The 20,859-nt window shown below is 45.1% G+C and overlaps 1 protein-coding gene across 1 annotated transcript; it reads right to left on the minus strand.

The window, feature by feature from the left end:
• Positions 1-7,650: 7,650 nt before the first annotated feature.
• On the minus strand, positions 7,651-20,630 carry LOC310785498 (tubulin beta chain-like). The gene is made up of 6 exons (XM_083646588.1): positions 20,467-20,630; positions 16,108-16,216; positions 15,643-15,753; positions 13,404-13,648; positions 11,406-11,759; positions 7,651-8,244 (listed from the first exon to the last, which is right to left on the minus strand). Exons 1-6 carry the CDS (start codon positions 20,521-20,523, stop codon positions 7,783-7,785), a joined length of 1,338 nt encoding a protein of 445 aa, XP_083502714.1. The 5' UTR covers positions 20,524-20,630; the 3' UTR covers positions 7,651-7,782.
• Positions 20,631-20,859: the final 229 nt, after the last annotated feature.

The raw sequence follows: 20,859 nt of genomic DNA on the forward strand, positions 1-20,859 counted from the left end.
CTCTTATTTAGTTACTAGTTATTTAGTTTCTGATTATTTTTTTAGCTTATTTATCTGATCATAAATTCCAGTAATAAAAAGGTAACTGAACCAGTCGCCCTGCATCAACAGACTCCTTTTGGGCCTGTGTTGATGACATCACCCCCGGGGCCCTTTAACAATAGCCAGTCTCCCTCTGAGAGCTCGTAATGTGTCCCCAGGATGTTTGGCTTCAAAACATTCTCAGAATCTACGAGTCAACAGAGGCTGTTGTCCGTCTCTGGCCCTCCAGACAGGTGCATGGAGTGTGGTATATAAAGCCATGGCTGGAAATGCAAAGTTGGATCTATTATTTTCTATGTAACTGTCAATAGCAGCTAGTCAGTATTGAGTCTGTAGCAGCCTGTCTGAAGTCATGCATTTCTTCAGAGCCGCCTGTAGGTGGCAGTATGAGTGTGTGATTATGCACTCTCATACACACACCCCGGCTCCTATGGGTGGGATGTCTTAATGTTGACTGGCAAACTGGTTCCCTAACACCAATGACACTTGGGATCCAAACCCACACCCAGAAGCTCAGGCACTGATAGTGAACTCAGATGCTTGCTGGTATTGAGCTAGACCGGCTTTGCCATCACTTATCACTTTTTACACAAGCATGCAAACTATTGACACTAGTAATACACAGATGAGAAGATCATATACAGTTATCTTTTATTTAACTTGAATGAGAGAAAGAAACATCCAATCACAGCATGTTGTGGCCATATGTTTAAAAAACATAGATTCAACATAAACACATTTCTGTATGTTTATTCATCTTATGTAACATGACATGTAATGAGTGGAGAGTTGAAGGCACTATCAACCCATGAATCTGGCAGCAAGATCAAATGTATTTCAGCAAGTTGAAACTCTCTCTACAGTCATTTCCTCTCGTATTCTTTCATCACACAGCACTACTAATAGAAAAAAGTAGCCTACTAAAAAAAAAAGAGTAGCCTACTAGTTGTGTTTTTTTAAATACAAATAGGCTACATCAACAATATTATTCTTGCTGAGTCACGTACAGTTTTTCCTGCCAATAATACAAATACAAGCACTAAAATCGACACATATTAGACGTTACATCAACAGCTACAGAGAATACATTTGCCGTTATGTTACATGGAAGATCCACAGGAAGATTACTGTAACAACTTCATTACAGAGTTACAGTTACAGGACTTTTCCTAAACTTTCAAGGATTTGACTAATTCCATGACTTTTCCAGGCCTGGTAAACTTGACTTACTTACTTTTACTTTATTTGTTTATTAAGACGGGACAATGCACAATTAATTAACACATAAAACATGAAACAGATACAGTCACGTGAAACATGGTAAAAGTGTCAAAAGTGGTGGATTTAGCACGAGGCTAGATTCCATCCGCAGTCCTCAAACATCAAAACAGAGGAATATCAAACAGTAAGAGCTACATACATCATTAATAGAACACACTCAAAAAGAACATAGATAGTAAGGTACAGTCAAAAATACAAAAACCACAGAAAACATACTATAAGTGATTACATGTCTGGTTGGCTTTCAACAAGATTTTGAAATCCCATGACTTTTCCAGGTTTTCCATGGAACCCTGAATTAAATGTTTAAGTTAAGTTAAGTTATCCTTTATTTATCCCCTTGGGGAAATTCATCCTCTGCATTTGACCCATCCTCTACTAGGAACCTTCCTAGAACTAGGAGCAGTGGGCAGCCACTGTGCAGCGACCGGGGACCAACTACTCCAGTTCTTTTTGCCAGTGCCTTGGTCAGGGGCACTGACAGGAGTATTAACCCTAACATACATGTCTTTCTTGATGGTGGGAGGAAACCGGAGCACCCGGAGAAAACCCACACGGACACGGGGAGAACATGCAAACTCCACACAGAAAGGACCTGGGACGGACCGGGGTTCAAACCCGGGACCTTCTTGCTGTGAGGCAACAGTGTTAACCACTGAGTTTACTCTCTTGTGTGGACTATCATGTGTGACTTCAACTGTCCTTTATGACCAAAACCTTTACCACAGACTGAGCAATTAAATTGTTTATCTCCTGTGTGGACTATCATGTGTTTGTTCAAGTCTGCTTTATGACCAAAACATTTACTACAGACTGAGCAAATAAATTGTTTATCTCCTGTGTGGACTATCATGTGTGACTTCAACTGTCCTTTACGACCAAAACCTTTACCACAGACTGAGCAATTAAATTCTTTATCTCCTGTGTGGATTATCATGTGTGTCGTCAAGGAGTCTTTACGACCAAAACCTTTACCACAGACTGAGCAATTAAATTCTTTATCTCCTGTGTGGATTATCATGTGTGTCTTCAAGCTGTCTTTACGACCAAAACCTTTACCACAGACTGAGCAATTAAATTCTGTCTCTCCTGTGTGGACTATCATGTGTTTGTTCAAGTCTGCTGTATGACCAAAACATTTACTACAGACTGAGCAAATACATTGTTTATCTCCTGTGTGGACTATCATGTGTGACTTCAACCGTCCTTTACGACCAAAACCTTTACCACAGACTGAGCAATTAAATTGTTTATCTCCTGTGTGGATTATCATGTGTGTCGTCAAGGAGTCTTTACGACCAAAACCTTTACCACAGACTGAGCAATTAAATTGTTTATCTCCTGTGTGGACTATCACGTGTGACTTCAACTCTCGTTTACGAGCAAAACCTTTACCACAGACTGAGCAAATAAATTGTTTATCTCCTGTGTGGACTATCATGTGTTCCTTCAAGTTTCCTTTACGACCAAAACCTTTACCACAGACTGAGCAATTAAATTGTTTATCTCCTGTGTGGATTATCATGTGTGTCGTCAAGGAGTCTTTACGACCAAAACCTTTACCACAGACTGAGCAATTAAATTGTTTATCTCCTGTGTGGACTATCACGTGTGGCTTCAAATCTCGTTTACGAGCAAAACCTTTACCACAGACTGAGCAAATAAATTGTTTATCTCCTGTGTGGACTATCATGTGTTCCTTCAAGTTTCCTTTATGACCAAAACCTTTACCACATAGTAAGCAGTTAAATTGTTTCTCACCTGTGTGGATTATCATGTGTCTCTTCACAGGGACAGCAGTGAATGGGAACTTGGTGCTATTGGCCTCCTCCAGCCGTTGACGCTGATCTGCCTCCTGACTGGTCCATAGTTCCTCCTGCTCCTTTTTCATGTGAGGGAGCTCTGGGTCCTCCTGTTCCTCTTTAATGTGTGGGAGCTCTGGGTCCTCCTGTTCCTCTTTAATGTGTGGGAGCTCTGGGTCCTCCTGTTCCTCTTTAATGTGTGGGCACTCTGGGTCCTCCTGTTCCTCTTCAATGTGTGGGAGCTCTGGGTCCTCCTGTTCCTCTTTAATGTGTGGGCACTCTGGGTCCTCCTGTTCCTCTTTAATGTGTGGGACCTCTGGGTCCTCCTGTTCCTCTTCAATGTGTGGGAGCTCTGGGTCCTCCTGTTCCTCTTTAATGTGTGGATGCTCTGGGTCCTCCTGTTCCTCTTTAATGTGTGGGAGCTCTGGGTCCTCCTGTTCCTCTTTAATGTGTGGATGCTCTGGGTCCTCCTGTTCCTCTTTAATGTGTGGGAGCTCTGGGTCCTCCTGTTCCTCTTTAATGTGTGGATGCTCTGGGTCCTCCTGTTCCTCTTTAATGTGTGGGAGCTCTGGGTCCTCCTGTTCCTCTTTCATGTGTGGGAGCTCTGGGTCCTCCTGTTCCTCTTTAATGTGAGGGAGCTCTGGGTCCTCCTGTTCCTCTTTAATGTGTGGGAGCTCTGGGTCCTCCTGTTCCTCTTTAGTGTGTGCGGGCTCTGGGTCCTCTTGGTGCAGACTGGGACTCGACTCCTGCAGCTCAGCGGTAACATCTTCTTTAATGACCAACAGCTGCTGGAGGTCTGGAGGCAAGGCTTCTCTGTGTAACGGCCACTGCACCCGACACAGCTTCACCACAGCTCTCAGCTTCCGGACTTTAGACATGTTCATTTTCACACACCTTCAAACCGAGTCCAGTCTTCTTCTTCCTCTAACGGAGCCCCGGTTCCACTTATATTCGTGATAATATGCGCACATACGAGTCTTCTGCTTGTAAATTAAACTTCAAGTATAACCTGGAAATAATCAACTAATGCTAACGCTAACTCGTTAGTTCAAGAACGTTTGTTTACATGGGAGCTCACACGTGACCACCACCATACCCAGAATGCCTTGCGCTACCGAGCCGACGCGAGCAGCGTTATTTCGAATCGCACATAGGTTACGCAAAAACCACGCCCTGTGGCCGCCTACGCAGCAGTCAAGCGCCGGGATTAAGCGAGGCTGCAATAGGTTGAGGCCACGTCTCGTCATAGACGCTGGTTTAGCTGGCTCAGCCTGGGTGGGAGCGTGGTCAGGGTGGGGTAAAAAAAAAAAACGTTCTATCCATTCAGCAAAGTTAGAATTTAGCTGATAGCTCAGCCCAGGCAGACACGATCAGGGATTTAACCACCGCAGTAAACACACATCTGAGCAGACGTCTTGTGTTCTGCTCTAGAACCCCCAAACATGTAGTTTAGAGCCGCAGCACCGTCTTTTGGTGAGTCAGCCCATGAGATATATGGGCGGTTTTACCCCACTCGCGCGCCAGCCGTTTAACATTTTGTGGGCGTTCCCAGATATGCGGACTGTCTCTATGCGGATATTGAAAGCAGTCGGGGGTGGGGGGAGGGGGACCTTTATACAAGTATAAAGTATATATAAGTATATTTACTGTCAATGGTTTACATGCACACCAGTATTCTACAGGATAATGGTGTTTACATGCTAATATTGGTACATGCACTGGGTTCACGTTTTTCCTCATGGGATCACGCTCATCCGGGTCTTTGGAATATTTGAATGTCCCGAATATAATTCTATTGTATTCTATTAGTGTATATATATATATCCCATTTTAATATTATAATTAATCATGTTAATGTGTAAGTAAAAGCACTGGCAGCCTGTACAAAGTACAGCAGCCGGATACAGTACCAGCCCTGACCTACCGCTGAGAAGAAAATAATCAATCATCACACTACTGAAATGTGACCTTTTTGTTTTATGTATTGTATTGTATTATGTAAGACGCCATATTGGAAAGTGTGTTTACTCATACAGCTCTCACTCCATTTGTTGACATCAGAAAAAGTCATGACTTCCTGGAATCTCATTAGGAATCAAAATAAGTGTGTCCCCAAATCCACTAATAGCCCATCATCATCTCCTGCTAATAACAGTCAAACTTTTTTTTTTTTTTTTTAGAAATGCCTTTTAATTTTTCAGAAACTTTTCACAATCACTGGGATCCCAAGTCAAACACGTCAACAGGAGTAGTAGTAAAAAAAAGGGTAACAAACAATAAAACAGAGATGACTTGGCTTGGAGGATCACAAATTGAATTGAAAAGGCCTTCTGTTGGATCTCATTGTATACTGTAGCGGCTCAGAGTGTAAACAGTTAGCAGAATGTGAGTTTAGCACCAGCAAAACATGAAACTGCAAATTTTGGTGCATTTCTTTTCTTTCTTAAAGCGATGGTCTTTTACATGTTTGGTGTGTTTCACAAAGCCTGCATTTACCACTCCCATAAACGTTTGTTAACCACAGACCTTATTTTATGCATTCAAGTGAAATCCCCATTCTAAAACCCCATTGACTTTTCCCCGTAAAATCCAGGAAGTCCGGGACTTCCGCCTACAAAAATACAGTATCCCTGCGGTACTCTTTATTTCCAATACTTTGACATGTTTTTGTCCACTAAGAGCGAGAAGCAGATGTAGAAACAAATGTGTTATTATCAATATTATTACATTTGGATCAATGTGTCTAATTGACTTGGAGTAGACTCACTCACTGTTTCACAGAGATTACCCACTGTGAGACTACAATGTTGGTGTACTTTCTCCTTGTTTGAATCAGAAGTTTACATGCTCATTTATGTGTGGAGTGAGTTTGACGACCCTGTAAAACAAACACTATATTTTCATACATAAAGGTCTTCCTGCTGAAAAAATGACTTAGCAGGCAGATACATGGTTTTCTCAGCAAAGGTGCAAATATGCCATGGGAAATAGATGCAGGTAATGCGAATGTGTTTCGGCAGAGTTTGTTCCTCCTCAGGACGTTGGCTGGCGTCTGGAAGAAAAATCACTGTGAAAACCTTGTATCTTCCGAAAAGGCCAGTTTTTCAGAAGTTCAGTTAAAAAAAAAAAAACTATTTTGTCTGATTGAAATGATGCAATATGTTTTGATTCTTTGAATGATCTCAATGCCCTGCAGAGAAGCCCACTGACACACACAAAAATGTCTTGTTAGAACATTTTATTTGTTGTGTTGTACCTCTTCTACTGAATCAAAATCACTCCTCAGAGAGAACATGGCAAATTTCTGAATCAAGTGAGAAAAGAATAGGGGGAAGACATCTGAATTGGGGGCTATGTGACAGCCAGTCAAATTATAAATATCAACATTTCCTTTTTCATAAGCATGTGCGCCCATAAAAGTGACTTTGCTCATCAACAGTGGAAAAAATGACAAGAAAAGGAGTTGTCCCAAACTAGACAGTCAGATGTGTTGAAAATGATCCATCCATTTTAAGAGTGTACTGTCTCAATGAGTAATACTGATGGTATTTGTCTGCCTACTACACAAATTCACATTTGACCCATTAAGAGGTGTTCTTGATGCAAAAATGGCCAAAGTAATTAACACTGATAAAAGCTGGACTTCTTGGCCCTATAGCTTATTCAACTTGCTTTAGTCATTTCTGGATCCCCACAGCATCCAAGTTACAGGGCTTTTAACATTGCTCTTTCTTTGACTTAACCCAAAGTTTAACTGCTTTAACCCAAGATTAACTGGGTTAACGAGCATTTTAGCCAGTATGTGTGAACAGGGGTTAGCTACCACCCCGGGGTAACATTCTGCATTGCATTCAAAGTCGGAAGTCGGAAATTCCCAAGTGGTATTGTAGTTTTATCTGGGAATTACAATACAACCCCTGCGCCTATGTTATGTCAATGCGATTAGGCGATTTCGACGTTTAACCGTCCCGTCACCGCAACTTTTGAGCGTCGAATGCTGAAAATGTAAGTGAATTTAATTTGGAGGATTATAAACATGAAAGTAATTCTGTGTGGCGTTTACCATGTAAGAAAACGCGACTTGGAAGGGTGGTTCTGTTGCATTTTTCGTAGTTGGAAGTTGGCATTTCCGACTTTCTGACATCTCTGGAACGCAGAAAAAGATCAACCCTAATAAGCTAAGAAAGTGAAGCGTGAAAAGAGCTTATGATTTGTTCATTTGGAAAAAAGATGCGACACAAAGCGCATGTTGTGTAGCCTGGCTCGGGAAAACAGGCCCGCATGGTCACACAATGAACTACAAACGGTGGAACATATTTCACAATAAACTGCAAAATGTTGAACATATTTCACAAGAAAACTGCAAACTGTTGAACATATTTGGTCATGTATTTGTTTTATCCAGCTTCTCTTCCCTCATCTTTCTATATTCATCCTTCGTTCTTACTCCTTCCTGTCATTTCTCTCACACCAACACTTCCTCATCCTTTCTGCTACATTCCTTCATTTCACATCACAACAAACATTTTTGTTGGTTTTGTTTTTTTATTATTTTAGATTTTTTGGGGGGTGGGGGGGGATTGGGGGGTATGCAATTTGTAGCCGTTCACCTCTCTCTCGGCTCACATTTTCTTCGTTTTTGTTTGGGTGGCTTGCTTTAGGCGTCGTCTTCCTCCGCCTCCTCCTCGAACTCGCCCTCCTCCTCGGCGGTGGCGTCCTGGTACTGCTGGTACTCGGACACCAGGTCGTTCATGTTGCTCTCGGCCTCGGTGAACTCCATCTCGTCCATGCCCTCGCCGGTGTACCAGTGGAGGAAGGCCTTGCGGCGGAACATGGCGGTGAACTGCTCGGAGATGCGCTTGAACAGCTCCTGGATGGCGGTGCTGTTGCCGATGAAGGTGACGGCCATCTTGAGGCCGCGCGGCGGGATGTCGCACACGGCCGTCTTGATGTTGTTGGGGATCCATTCCACGAAGTAGCTGCTGTTCTTGTTCTGCACGTTCAGCATCTGCTCGTCCACCTCCTTCATGGACATGCGGCCGCGGAACACGGCGGCGACGGTCAGGTAGCGGCCGTGGCGCGGGTCGCAGGCCGCCATCATGTTTTTGGCGTCGAACACCTGCCAGGGATGCAAACACACGTATGGTGAAGAAAAGAGCTATGCATGGTGGTAGTGGGTTGGCAAAGGGGAAGGGGGGGCCTTGTTTTGTAGGCCAATAGAGTACCACAGGCATGAGTCAGGAAGTAGCACTTTGGTTCATAAGGGGGAAATGAATGGGGATTTAGGTTAAACGCGTGAAATAAGGTCTGTGGTTAACAAAAGCTTATGGGAGTGGCAATTTGTGTTTTGCAGGACAATCTTGACAAACGTGGACCACTTTTATGACTTTTGAAGCGTAAATGCATTTTTGTTAACACAATTTTCAGAAAACGTTTCAAAAGTCATAAAGGTGGTCCTGTTGAACACACTCCCATAAACCTTTGTTAACCACTGACCTTATTTCATGCATTTAACCAAAATCCCATAGCCTTTCCCCCCAAAGAACCAACATGGCGGCAATTTATGGTTAAGCCTACAAGCCTCTACAGCAGTGATACTCAACTTGGCCACATGGAATTGCAACCAAAAAAATAATAATTTACAGTGCACCTGAACGCAACATGCAAGATACCCGCTGAATAACTTAAGTGTCCAAATGTTCATGTCATTCTGGCCAATTCTCCACTTCTGTTATAGCATTTCAGTCTGGAATATGGAATATCTTTCAATAATCTATGATTTAGCTGCTAAATTGTCAAATACCGCCGTCTGCTCGCTACCCAGGCACTTACAGTATGTATGTACTTAACCTAACTAACTATCCGGTGTGCACAACATTGTCAGACTAAACTCCGGCTGACACCCCAAAAACCTACAATCCGCTACAGAAAAATTTATATTGTTTGTTTATTAACTGGCCCCTGGCCTTCTATCATTTCACGAAAGTGGCCCCCGGGCAAAGCAAGTTGAGTATCCCTGCTCTACAGTATATCAGGGGTTTTCAAAGTCTAAGACTGTGGGCCTGTGCTGTCACCTGTATCTTGACATCTCTCTGTGCTGTCACCTGTATCTTTACATCTCTCTGTGCTGTCACCTGGGCCTAAAAAAAAATTAAGTTTGGTTCCGGTTGCCGACCGACCCTGTCAATTTACGTGCGACCCAATTTATTTTATGAGCTTGTTGATTTGAGGTGGCGCTAAGGGGCGGGGTTTGCCACTGCGCGAAGGTGCTTTTCACTACGGATACTTTAAAACGAAAATGGCATGGAGGGAGCATGATGGACATGTGCTTTGTGTCGCTTCTCTGCCCATGCAGCAGCGTGCCAACCAGAATTGTGAGATTGGGGTTAAAATCGTTTGAAAACGTGCTTCAGGAAGTTAAACAGTGCGCTTGTATATTCGTATCAGCAGCCGGCAAAGTGGACAGAGCTGACAAATGGACGGATATCTCCAGCGATGTGGTGTCGACCCCCACTCAGCAGCTTGGTTCGCTCGTCAGTGGCTTCATGGCTACGTTTCAATTCAGGTATTTAGCACTGAAGTGCACGGCAGAACCTCAGCCCTCGACAGCTCAAAGTACCGCTCCGTCCGCCTTCGAGATACTGTTTCGTGCACAGCAACGTACTCATTTGCCCCCGCCGAAGGTTGCACAGACGAAAAAAGAGGAGCTAAAAAATGACATTCTGGAGAGCCTGCGGACCCGGGGAGTGGGCTTTTCTCTTCCAGAGAGCACAAACCAGAGCGTGTGTGTGCGCGTGTGCGTGCATCTGTGCGTATGCGTGCATGCGCGTGCGTGTGTTTGTGTGTGTGTGACGTGTGTGTTTGTGTGCGTGTGTGTGTGTAGCTATGAGGAAGCCGTGAGTTGGAAGTGGCCAATGGTCCAGAACTGGTTTTTAGGAGTAGAAAAAAGAACATTTAAAATCAGCACGTTTTAATAACATTGAAGCATTCATATTGACTTAAATATTTTGTTCATATAAAAACGTGTGTAGAGCACAGTGGTACAGTACATGTAGGCTATGTTATGAAAAAAGTATCCATCGCTGCTGTAATTTTAAGGAAAAAAATATATCTATATATTTCCTATCTATCCCTTGCTGCCACTGAAAATAAAATAAAAAAATAAAATAAAATAAATTCCCTACCTACCCTCACCTCAACTGACAACCAACAGGAACCAAACTTATATATTTTTTAGGCCCTGTATCTTTACATCTCTCTGTGCTGTCACCTGTATCTTGACATCTCTCTGTGCTGTCACCTGTATCTTGACATCTCTCTGTGCTGTCACCTGTATCTTTACATCTCTCTGTGCTGTCACCTGTATCTTTACATCTCTCTGTGCTGTCACCTGTATCTTTACATCTGTGCTGTCACCTGTATCTTTACATCTCTCTGTGCTGTCACCTGTATCTTTACATCTCTCTGTGCTGTCACCTGTATCTTTACATCTCTCTGTGCTGTCACCTGTATCTTTACATCTCTCTGTGCTGTCACCTGTATCTTTACATCTCTCTGTGCTGTCACCTGTATCTTTACATCTCTCTGTGCTGTCACCTGTATCTTTACATCTCTCTGTGCTGTCACCTGTATCTTTACATCTCTCTGTGCTGTCACCTGTATCTTTACATCTCTCTGTGCTGTCACCTGTATCTTTACATCTCTCTGTGCTGTCACCTGTATCTTTACATCTCTCTGTGCTGTCACCTGTATCTTTACATCTCTCTGTGCTGTCACCTGTATCTTTACATCTCTCTGTGCTGTCACCTGTATCTTTACATCTCTCTGTGCTGTCACCTGTATCTTTACATCTCTCTGTGCTGTCACCTGTATCTTTACATCTCTCTGTGCTGTCACCTGTATCTTTACATCTCTCTGTGCTGTCACCTGTATCTTTACATTGTTTCATGCCAGTGGAATCGGCTTAGTGATCCATTTGACCCAGCCCAAGGTGATCACGATAAGAGGAGTGCACTCCTCGAGACATTACTCATATCTCTCTCTATGCCTGCCCTGTGCCTCTGTCTGTCTCTCTGTCTGTCCAGACTGGGGAGCTGGGGTCGGGGCCACACCCCCATCCCGGTCGCCTCGAGCCAGTCTTCCCCAAAACTCGGTGAGTCTTCCCCAAATCTCGCCATACACACACAAAGTATCTTATAGAAGCGGCTAAACATCTTTTAAAAAATTGACGGTTCACACAAGTGGACATTTGCCAAAAAGAGAGTTGTTTGCGTCCCTGACCTGCTGGGTGAGCTCGGGCACCGTCAGCGCGCGGTACTGCTGGCTCCCCCTGCTGGTCAGCGGGGCGAAGCCGGGCATGAAGAAGTGCAGGCGGGGGAAGGGCACCATGTTGACGGCCAGCTTCCTCAGGTCAGCGTTGAGCTGGCCGGGGAAGCGCAGGCAGGTGGTGACGCCGCTCATGGTGGCCGACACCAGGTGGTTGAGGTCGCCGTAGGTGGGCGTGGTCAGCTTGAGCGTGCGGAAGCAGATGTCGTAGAGGGCCTCGTTGTCGATGCAGTACGTCTCGTCGGTGTTTTCTACCAGCTGGTGGACGGACAGGGTGGCGTTGTAGGGCTCGACCACGGTGTCTGAAACCTGGAGGGAGAGAGAGAGAGAGAGAGAGAGAGAGGAAGAGGGAGAAAGGAAAAGGGGGAGAGAGGAATTGATATACATTATACATATTCTGATATAAATGATACATATGACAAAAGGTTCAATAAGTAACATTTTTACTGCTGCATAGCACAAAATGACAATAATCAATAATCTGCAGGGGGTGAGCTTCCCATTCATTTTCTCCATAAACATTACGAAAAATCCTTATATAACGATGAGTTTTAAGGCTGGAACCAAGCCAACCCGTGACCTACTGAATCGTGAGTGACCATAAAACATTTCAGTTGGAGCAAAAACAAAAAATATCGGGGGAGAAAATAAATTTTAGACCCCCCCCCCCCCCCACACACGTCTTTGTTTTTGCCCCAAGTGAAATGTTTTATGGTCACTCACGATACAGTATGTCACGGGTTGGCTTGGCTCAAGCCTTATTATATAAGGATTTTTCTAAATGTCTATGGAGAAAATGAATGGGAAACCCACTTCCGGGGGGCAAGAAATGTCACGTGACTGTTCTGCTCTATACGGAATGTATCCACCTTATTTCTAGCGGCCATGATGCCTCTGCGTTTTTCTTCCGGTGTGATCCTCCCAGCCTTGTTGCTGACAGCTTGACACCCGTCTGGGCGAACGGAGCAAATCACTAATCAGGTCCAGCTTGGCAAAAATCTCGTCGATAAATATCCCTTTAAGGGCGCAGTGCGCAGCCTACTGTGGCTAATGTTAGCGGCTAGCTAGCTATGTTACATGGCAGTAAAACGCCACTAAATGACCAAATTGATTTAACTTTTAACCATTTCGAGTAACACCGTTTCCATACGGACCCCCAGCGTTGGTTAGTTGTTTATAACGTTGACTATATTTATAACTTTTATAACGTACTCCAGTTTCCGGTTTATAATTCGGGTCTGCAGCCAGAGTATAACAAAGGAAATGGCAAGCTGCAACAATAAGTCACGTTAAACCGGAACTTGTACCCACAATTATTTGTACAGTGGGGCATTCAAAAATAAGGTGTGATGAGAGATGGGATGATAGTTCTTTTGGGCTTGTGCGTGCGTTACCTTAGGGGAGGGCACCACACTGAAGGTGCTCATGATGAGTTACCTTAGGGGAGGGCACCACGCTGAAGGTGCTCATGATGCGTTACCTTAGGGGAGGGCACCACACTGAAGGTGCTCATGATGAGTTACCTTAGGGGAGGGCACCACGCTGAAGGTGCTCATGATGCGTTACCTTAGGGGAGGGCACCACACTGAAGGTGCTCATGATGCGTTACCTTAGGGGAGGGCACCACACTGAAGGTGCTCATGATGCGTTACCTTAGGGGAGGGCACCACGCTGAAGGTGCTCATGATGCGTTACCTTAGGGGAGGGCACCACACTGAAGGTGCTCATGATGCGTTACCTTAGGGGAGGGCACCACACTGAAGGTGCTCATGATGCGTTACCTTAGGGGAGGGCACCACGCTGAAGGTGCTCATGATGCGTTACCTTAGGGGAGGGCACCACGCTGAAGGTGCTCATGATGCGTTACCTTAGGGGAGGGCACCACGCTGAAGGTGCTCATGATGCGTTACCTTAGGGGAGGGCACCACGCTGAAGGTGCTCATGATGCGTTACCTTAGGGGAGGGCACCACGCTGAAGGTGCTCATGATGCGGTCAGGGTACTCTTCACGGATCTTGCTGATGAGCAGGGTGCCCATGCCCGAGCCGGTGCCGCCGCCCAGCGAGTGTGTGAGCTGGAAGCCCTGCAGGCACTCGCAGCTCTCCGCCTCCTTCCTCACCACGTCCAGCACAGAGTCCACTAGCTCCGCCCCCTCTGTGTAGTGACCCTTGGCCCAGTTGTTACCTGCTCCACTTTGGCCTGAGGGGGAAACGGGGAAAAAAGAAAGAGTTGGGATTATTTCTCATGCAACACTGCAAAAGTTTGGGTTTGATTCTAACTCTTTCTGGAAATGCATGCACTTCTGGTGGTGTTGGTTTTTTTGTGTTGATGTTTTTAGCACAGGGTTCTTATCTGGAGGAAACCCCAGGGGAGCACGCGGAGAACATGCAAACTCCACACAGAAAGCCCCTTTTGATGAGATAGCCCCCGTGGGCCGTAGGCACTGAGGACATGGGAATAGGGACACACCGTCAGCGCCCACAGCGTCCCGGGCAGGAATCGAACCCAGGACCTTCTTGCTGTGAGGCGACAGCGCTACCACTGCGCCACCGTGCCCCATTATGGTTTTGTTAAGACACGTTTGGATAAGTGTCTGCCAAATGTGATATGCCCATTTTCAACCAGGTTTGTATTATTACAGTCAGTAATATAATCGAAAACTGTTAACAGTTTTTCAGACATTCATTATTGAGAGTTAATTTGAGTTAAGAAAGAAAGAACAGAAATGGAGGAGAGCGGACATCATTTGACCCTAAAGTAAACCTACATAACAGCTCATTTTGTGCAGCCTTGCTGGATCAAAAAGACCCGCTGGATCTAACAGCATCTATTCACGAGGCGTGGAAGCTAACAGAGAACACATTCATATTAAGATCAACAGCCTGGAGACATGACACCACTTCTCTATCTCTCCACCTCTGGAACATTTCTTATCTGTGCTGATAAACAGGGATGCAAAGTCATTGGTCGTGAAAAAGATAGACAGATATAAGGCATAAAACCACTCAGAAATCCTCAGAAATTAATTTTTTATCTTTTTTAATGTCTGACAGCATCCAGCAACTCACTAGATATCAGTCAGTGAGCAGAAGCCACATTTGGTTTGATGCTGGGATCTTCTGACAAGAGTAAAAGTGTCTGTGGCAAATACCAGGGCCAATGGACCAGTTTTTTTTACTCTCAAGAGTTCCAGGAAGTAAGGTCCTGGATTAAGCAGCACTGTCGAGTTGCAGCAAAATGGACAGTTTGTGTTGTACTCTGAAAGGGTCCCCCCCCCCCCCCCCCCTTGAATCAAATTGTACATTATCAGCTTTATTTTAGCATGCAAAAGTAGCGCGAGACCCATTCCTGGCTGTTCATTGGCTAATGAGTCTCGCATTTTGGTCCTCCGCTGACGCCACTCTCTCTCTAGAGGACACTAGTTTCAATGTCTGAATAAACGGAACTCAAGAGGCTCCGTTGGCAGCGGAAGAAAATCCCTTTCCGCTCCCTGCAAGCTCTGCCATTGGCTCCAACCGACCGGCTCCGCCCATTAACGCATTTATTTTCCGCTCCCTGCGTGTTGTTCTCAAACCCCTCCGTCGCTATGAAACAACAACAACAACTCTAGCTCATTGCTAGTAGCAAGTAGCAACTTGCTACACGCTGAAAATGGTCCGTTTTGACGACCACTCCACGTCCACTCAAGCCATGCGAGCCTGCCCCCTGCGAGCGCTGTTATTCGGCTTTTCACTGAACTTGCAGACAGATTTTTGATACAAAGTCGAAAGTCTGTCTCGAGAGATTAGCCTATTCTATGTGATCTCCTTTTGATAACTAATGTAATAACTAATGTCATTTTGTTCACTTCCGTTCACTGAGCCTCCCCTGAAACTGTTTGGAGCCCCGCCTCCCACGCTGAAGAGCCCTGGCAGATACAGGAGGACAGTCCGTTGTGCTCTATTTGTCCGGTGGAAAGGAAGTGCCTGAAACCACAAAGTAGGGCAGCAGGGTGACCCACATGTAGTGCTTCTGTCCTCCAACAGGAGAGCCCCGGGTTCGAGCCTGTGTGTCGGGGCAAGTCTCTCCGCCCTGCCCAAGTGTCCTTGAGCAAGAGGCGGATTCCCTACCGGCTCAGGAGTGCTGTTCTATATCTGAGCCTGTGACCTCCCTGTAGAGAAAGCAGCTGTAAACCCAGTAGTGTGTGTCCTTACCAAACACAAAGTTGTCGGGTCTGAAGATTTGTCCGAAGGGACCGGAGCGGACTGAGTCCATGGTGCCTGGCTCCAGGTCCACCAGGATGGCTCTGGGCACGTACTTTCCACCTAAACACACACAGGCACACGCACACACACGTACACATAAGTTTCACATTGCATGTAATGGTACACTTTTAAGAAACCAAGAATATGTTCAATGTTATTCGTCTAACCACAGGCAAGAACGTTGGAAAGGACATTACTGAAAAGGTAAGTTCATTAAACAGGCCACTATAGTGGGCTGTGTTTGGCAAGGTTAAGACTCGCCTACAGCTGGTGAAGGAGTGTAGTGCCTCTGTGTGACCACTAGATGGAGTATAACATCACAAAAAGTACAGGAAGCCACCCGAAGCAGGCCACAGCACAGACAGTATGGTTCCTCTCATGTGATCTGACATCCGTGTGGTAGCGTGTACGTACCAGAGGCCTCATTGTAGTACACACTGATCCGATCCAGCTGCAGGTCGCTGTCTCCATGGTAGGTTCCTGTTGGGTCGATGCCGTGCTCGTCGCTGATCACCTCCCAGAACTGCACGCACACACAAATCAATACGTTAGTATAAACACCTTGTACTGCAATACAATCGGTACTGCTACAAATATGTGCCACTCTGTATGTTGAATTCAAGTCAAGTTTATTTATATAGCCCTAATACACAGGCATGTCTCAAGAGGACTTCACAGAGAATATGTCTGGCTAAATCTAGCTGACACAACAGTAACACTTACAGTAGTAATTCAAGTCACGCAGTTATGCCTCTAGTGTTATTTCCTGCTGACACGGCCTTAAAGAAGACAGAAGTAGAAGTCTTCCCACCATTATAGCTGGCGGTTTATTAAATAGCGTTGAAAACAATTCTTAGTATTGGGAGATTTACACACTAATTAAAAGAAAAAAAAAGCTCTATGTCCAGACACGTCTCTTGTTTACTCATTTGTGTTTAAAGGAACACTCCGCCCATTTTCAACCAGCTTTGTATCATTAGAACATCAGTAGTATATCAGAAAACTGTAAACTGTTTTGAAGTCTGTCATTTAATTTGACAGTTATCGAGTGTTAAAAGTGTGGACCAGTGACATCACTGGTCCACACTAACTCAAATTAATAACTCATTAACTCAAATCAACTCTCAATAACTGTCAAACTAGATGAATGATGAATAGTTTGACAGTTATTGAGAGTTGATTTGAGTTAATGACTTATTAATTTGAGTTAGTGTGGACCAGTGATGTCACTGGTCCACACTTTTAACACTCAATAACTGTCAAATTAAATGACAGACTTCAAAACAGTTTTCTGATATACTACTGATGTTCTAATGATACAAAGCTGGTTGAAAATGGGCAGAGTGTTCCTTTAACAGTTAGCACACAGAGAGACGTACCGTAGAAAATGCATATATATCTTATATCTATATCTATATATATGCCATTACCACAGGCTGATTGACTCTGGGGGGAAGGTTGGATAACACTGCTGGTTCACAATCAGTCCTCAGTGCTCTCCTCCTCCCAGAGCCAGGCAGACTGACAGCTAATTGGCTTTTTGCGGTCACAAGACGCCGCCTAAATACAGCCGCACGGCTCGCCGGGCCCTCGCCTCCATCTTTAAATAATGTGCGTGTGTGAAAGAAGCTATTCTGCAGTAAACAGTCGCCCCTGTGCTGAACTGTGTCCATGTTCTCCATCTCCTCCATGCACATTTCAAGCTCCACTTCATGGCCGCACCAAATCATGTGGTGTGTGGGGGGGGGGGGAGGGGGGGCCATGGGGGGGGGCCATGCCTGAACCCTAACCCAGCCAGTAGACGGTGATTAATTTTAAAATCGTAGTAGTTTAAGTAATCAGTTAGCTTTCTGAGGTTAAGTTTATATCTTTGGTTATAATCATTGGGTTTGATTACATTTGTAATACTAGGCGCGCGCTCGATTCCTAGGCTCGCCCGCTGCATGTCACAATGCCTCTTATGACATCGCTGATGATGTTGCAATGCCTGATGATGATGTCACAAACGCCTCTTATGACATCACTGACAACAATATGACAACACACATTCAGAGTCAGCTGGCAGGCTGAGAGAGATATGAGCGCAGACTGTCACACTGACTCAATCAATTGACCCTAATCTGTGCCAGGGACTGTGTGAGGCCCAGTGTGGGTGACTGGGTGTATATCTATCTGTGTGTGTGTGTGTGTGTGTGTGTCTGTGTGCGACATAAAAAGAGGGGAGGAGATGGGCGTGCAAGAAATCTTGGCGTTTAATAATCCAGTGTTTCTTAACCACTCGAGGCCCATGTGTGGCCCGCCAGCAGCCTCAAATTATTTTCAAGTTGAAGCTCAGAAGATTTGTGGGCCGGGAGTCCATGTTTGAGGAAGTCGTTTCACAACACAAACACTACATGAAGTAAAAAATGACTGATCACCATGTGCGCACACAGGTATGCATTTATGTCGGCAAACTCGGACGGATAGTAGATCGTGCCCGAGTATCCGAATCCGAGTTGTAATTCTGACTTTGCACGGAGGTCGTTTTTTCCAAGTTCTGAGTACAATGGATTGCAGCATCACTCATCATAAGAAGAAAGAAATTAGACATTTAACAATAGAGTAATTCCGTGAGTGCAGCAAATAGAATAAACAACGTCTATTCTTCTATCACCACAACCACAACAACAACATTATGATAAGCTGTGTGCATGATGTCTGCATGATGACAGTGCAGAAACTAGTGCAGAGGTCAGAGTCACTGGCCACACCCAGACAGACAGCACAGAAATGGCCGCTGTAAACCTTCATTTATTACCCCCATCTGAGCTCCCATTGGCTCATTTCCATAAGTTAATTAGCAAACCTGCTCATCAACATAATGGACCTGGAGTGACGTCACAATTAAGTGAATCCATTCAGGGAGATGACATCAGCCTCGCTAAGTCTCTGTATAAACTCTTGTCTTCACTGATCAGGCCAATGTTACCGATTCTGACTCACCCCATACAACCACACACACACACCACAATATTGATTCACCATATACCTACTTCCTGAAAGCTTTTCCATTTTGCTGTTCAAAGCACCTGGTGTCTGCTAGTAGGTCTTGCACAAGAAAAAACCTTGTCATACAGGAAGAGGAAGTGCTGTGTTTTATAAGGCTGCGTATTGGCAAGGACGGTCACTCACGATACGCTACGCATCACAATACATGGGTCACAATACGATCGTATCAAGATACATTGCGATACAATACATACTGCGGTATATTGCAATACTCCTAATTTACTGAAAACTCAAAAAATAGAGCTGAAAATACAACTCACTGTGTACCACCCAGGTAGTGTAATAATATGTACATCACTTTATATTGATAACATAGTGGACAAGTTGAGTCAAATTGAGTGTGTTACTGAACGCACTGAAGTAAAAACGATGCTTATTGTGTCACTGAACACATGGCTGTGCAAAAAATGGATATGGCGAAATATATCACGAGATTTTCTCTGAAATATCGATACGGTATTGCGGGGACGGGGACGGGGGGGTCCAAGGAAAAGGGTGCTACTTGCTAAAAGCAATGCAACCACTGCAAAGACATCACAGCAATGGCCGCTCACTGCGCTCAGCACCAAACGTGCTGCCAAAATAGCCACACCCACAAAAAGACGCAGATTCTACACATGTACTCGGGGCCTCTCGGCCCCTGGTGGGTTTTGGTCGTTTTTGGGGGCCCGGGTCATCCGCATACATGTGATCCACTGACTGGAAAAGCAGCCATTAAAATGACATCATCTGTGCTTTCAGACCAGACACAGAGCACCTTGTTATCTCCTCCCCCCCCTCCCCTCCCCTCCCCTCCCCTCCCTCTGTCCTCCTCCGCCTGCGTTCCTCTCCTCTGCCTCAGCACATTTAGCTTTTCTTTTCATTCTTTCCTCTTTTTATCACTCTCTCTCTCTCTCTCTCTCAGAGTAACAAAGAGTCCACCGGCTCACCAGGGGGAGCCATGGCAGCAGCTGGCCCCGAAGACTGCTGAAGTCTGGCCAACTTCATTAACAATGGATCAATGACTGACGATGACTGAGCTTTTACTCTGCAACAGTCACAATCACAGTTACATTGTGCAGATTCATGTTGAACAGATGTGAATTATGCTTATATAGCCAAAATAAAGATCACTATACTAACTAAACGACTTATGTACAGCAATCTTGTAACGTCTGTTGCAGCCTATGGGATTATAGAAGTATTCTTATTTTATGTAGGCTAGATGTAACAGCAAAAAAGGGTGTGTGTGTGTGTGTGTGTGTGTGTGGTGGGGGCCTTAGCGCTATAAGGCAAGACAACACCCGAAATTTAGCCCTCCATATTGTATTTAGGTTATATGTAAATGTGTTCGATTACAGCTCTAGAATCGGGGCCAAAGATAATAGTTAAAATATGTGATTTTTAAGCTCTGGTCGCTCTCTGAATAGTGAAATACTAGTGGGAGACAATAGCCCAGCTAAATGAGCCATACGACAGGAGAATCTTCGGTAGGTATTTGGCGTTTTGTGTAGAGAACTTGGCGCCTATGATTCAGACATTAAACTGCGTACTGTCATTTTGTGTAATGTTAACTATCAGGAGATAGGCTACAACAAGACAAATGTATCGAGGAGAGACGCAGAATAAGATTCAGAACGACTTTCAACGCCAACCTTTTTAAACGGAAGACGGAACGACAAAAGAACTCATTTCCAAACCAGACAAACGTCATTTAGCTAGTTAGCTAGTACCACGCTTTCTCACCTTTGCACCGATCTGGTTCCCGCACTGCCCGGCCTGGAGGTGCACGATTTCCCTCATGATGTGGAGTGGTGACAGTAGAACAGTAGAGTGTGGAAAGCTGAACCCTGTATCGCTGCTACCTGCTTGCTTGCTGACCCACGCACTGACCACACTGCAGACCCGGCTACTGATGCCAGCTCCAGGAGGCGGGACTAACAGATTTGGGACGCGGCCATTGGCTGCGGCCGCCGCTGCTCCGCTGCTCATTGGCTAAACTGGTGTGATTTGATTTATTAATTTATTTATTTCCAAAGGGGTTTCCATGGCACAAAGGCAAGGACCGGAAGAGGAGAGGGAGTGCCGGTGCTCTGTCATCACTGCCCCGCTGGAGCGAGCCCAGCCCAGCCCGACTGA

This window comes from Poromitra crassiceps (assembly GCF_964638095.1).
Source record: "Poromitra crassiceps genome assembly, chromosome: 11".
Lineage (NCBI taxonomy): Eukaryota > Metazoa > Chordata > Actinopteri > Beryciformes > Melamphaidae > Poromitra > Poromitra crassiceps.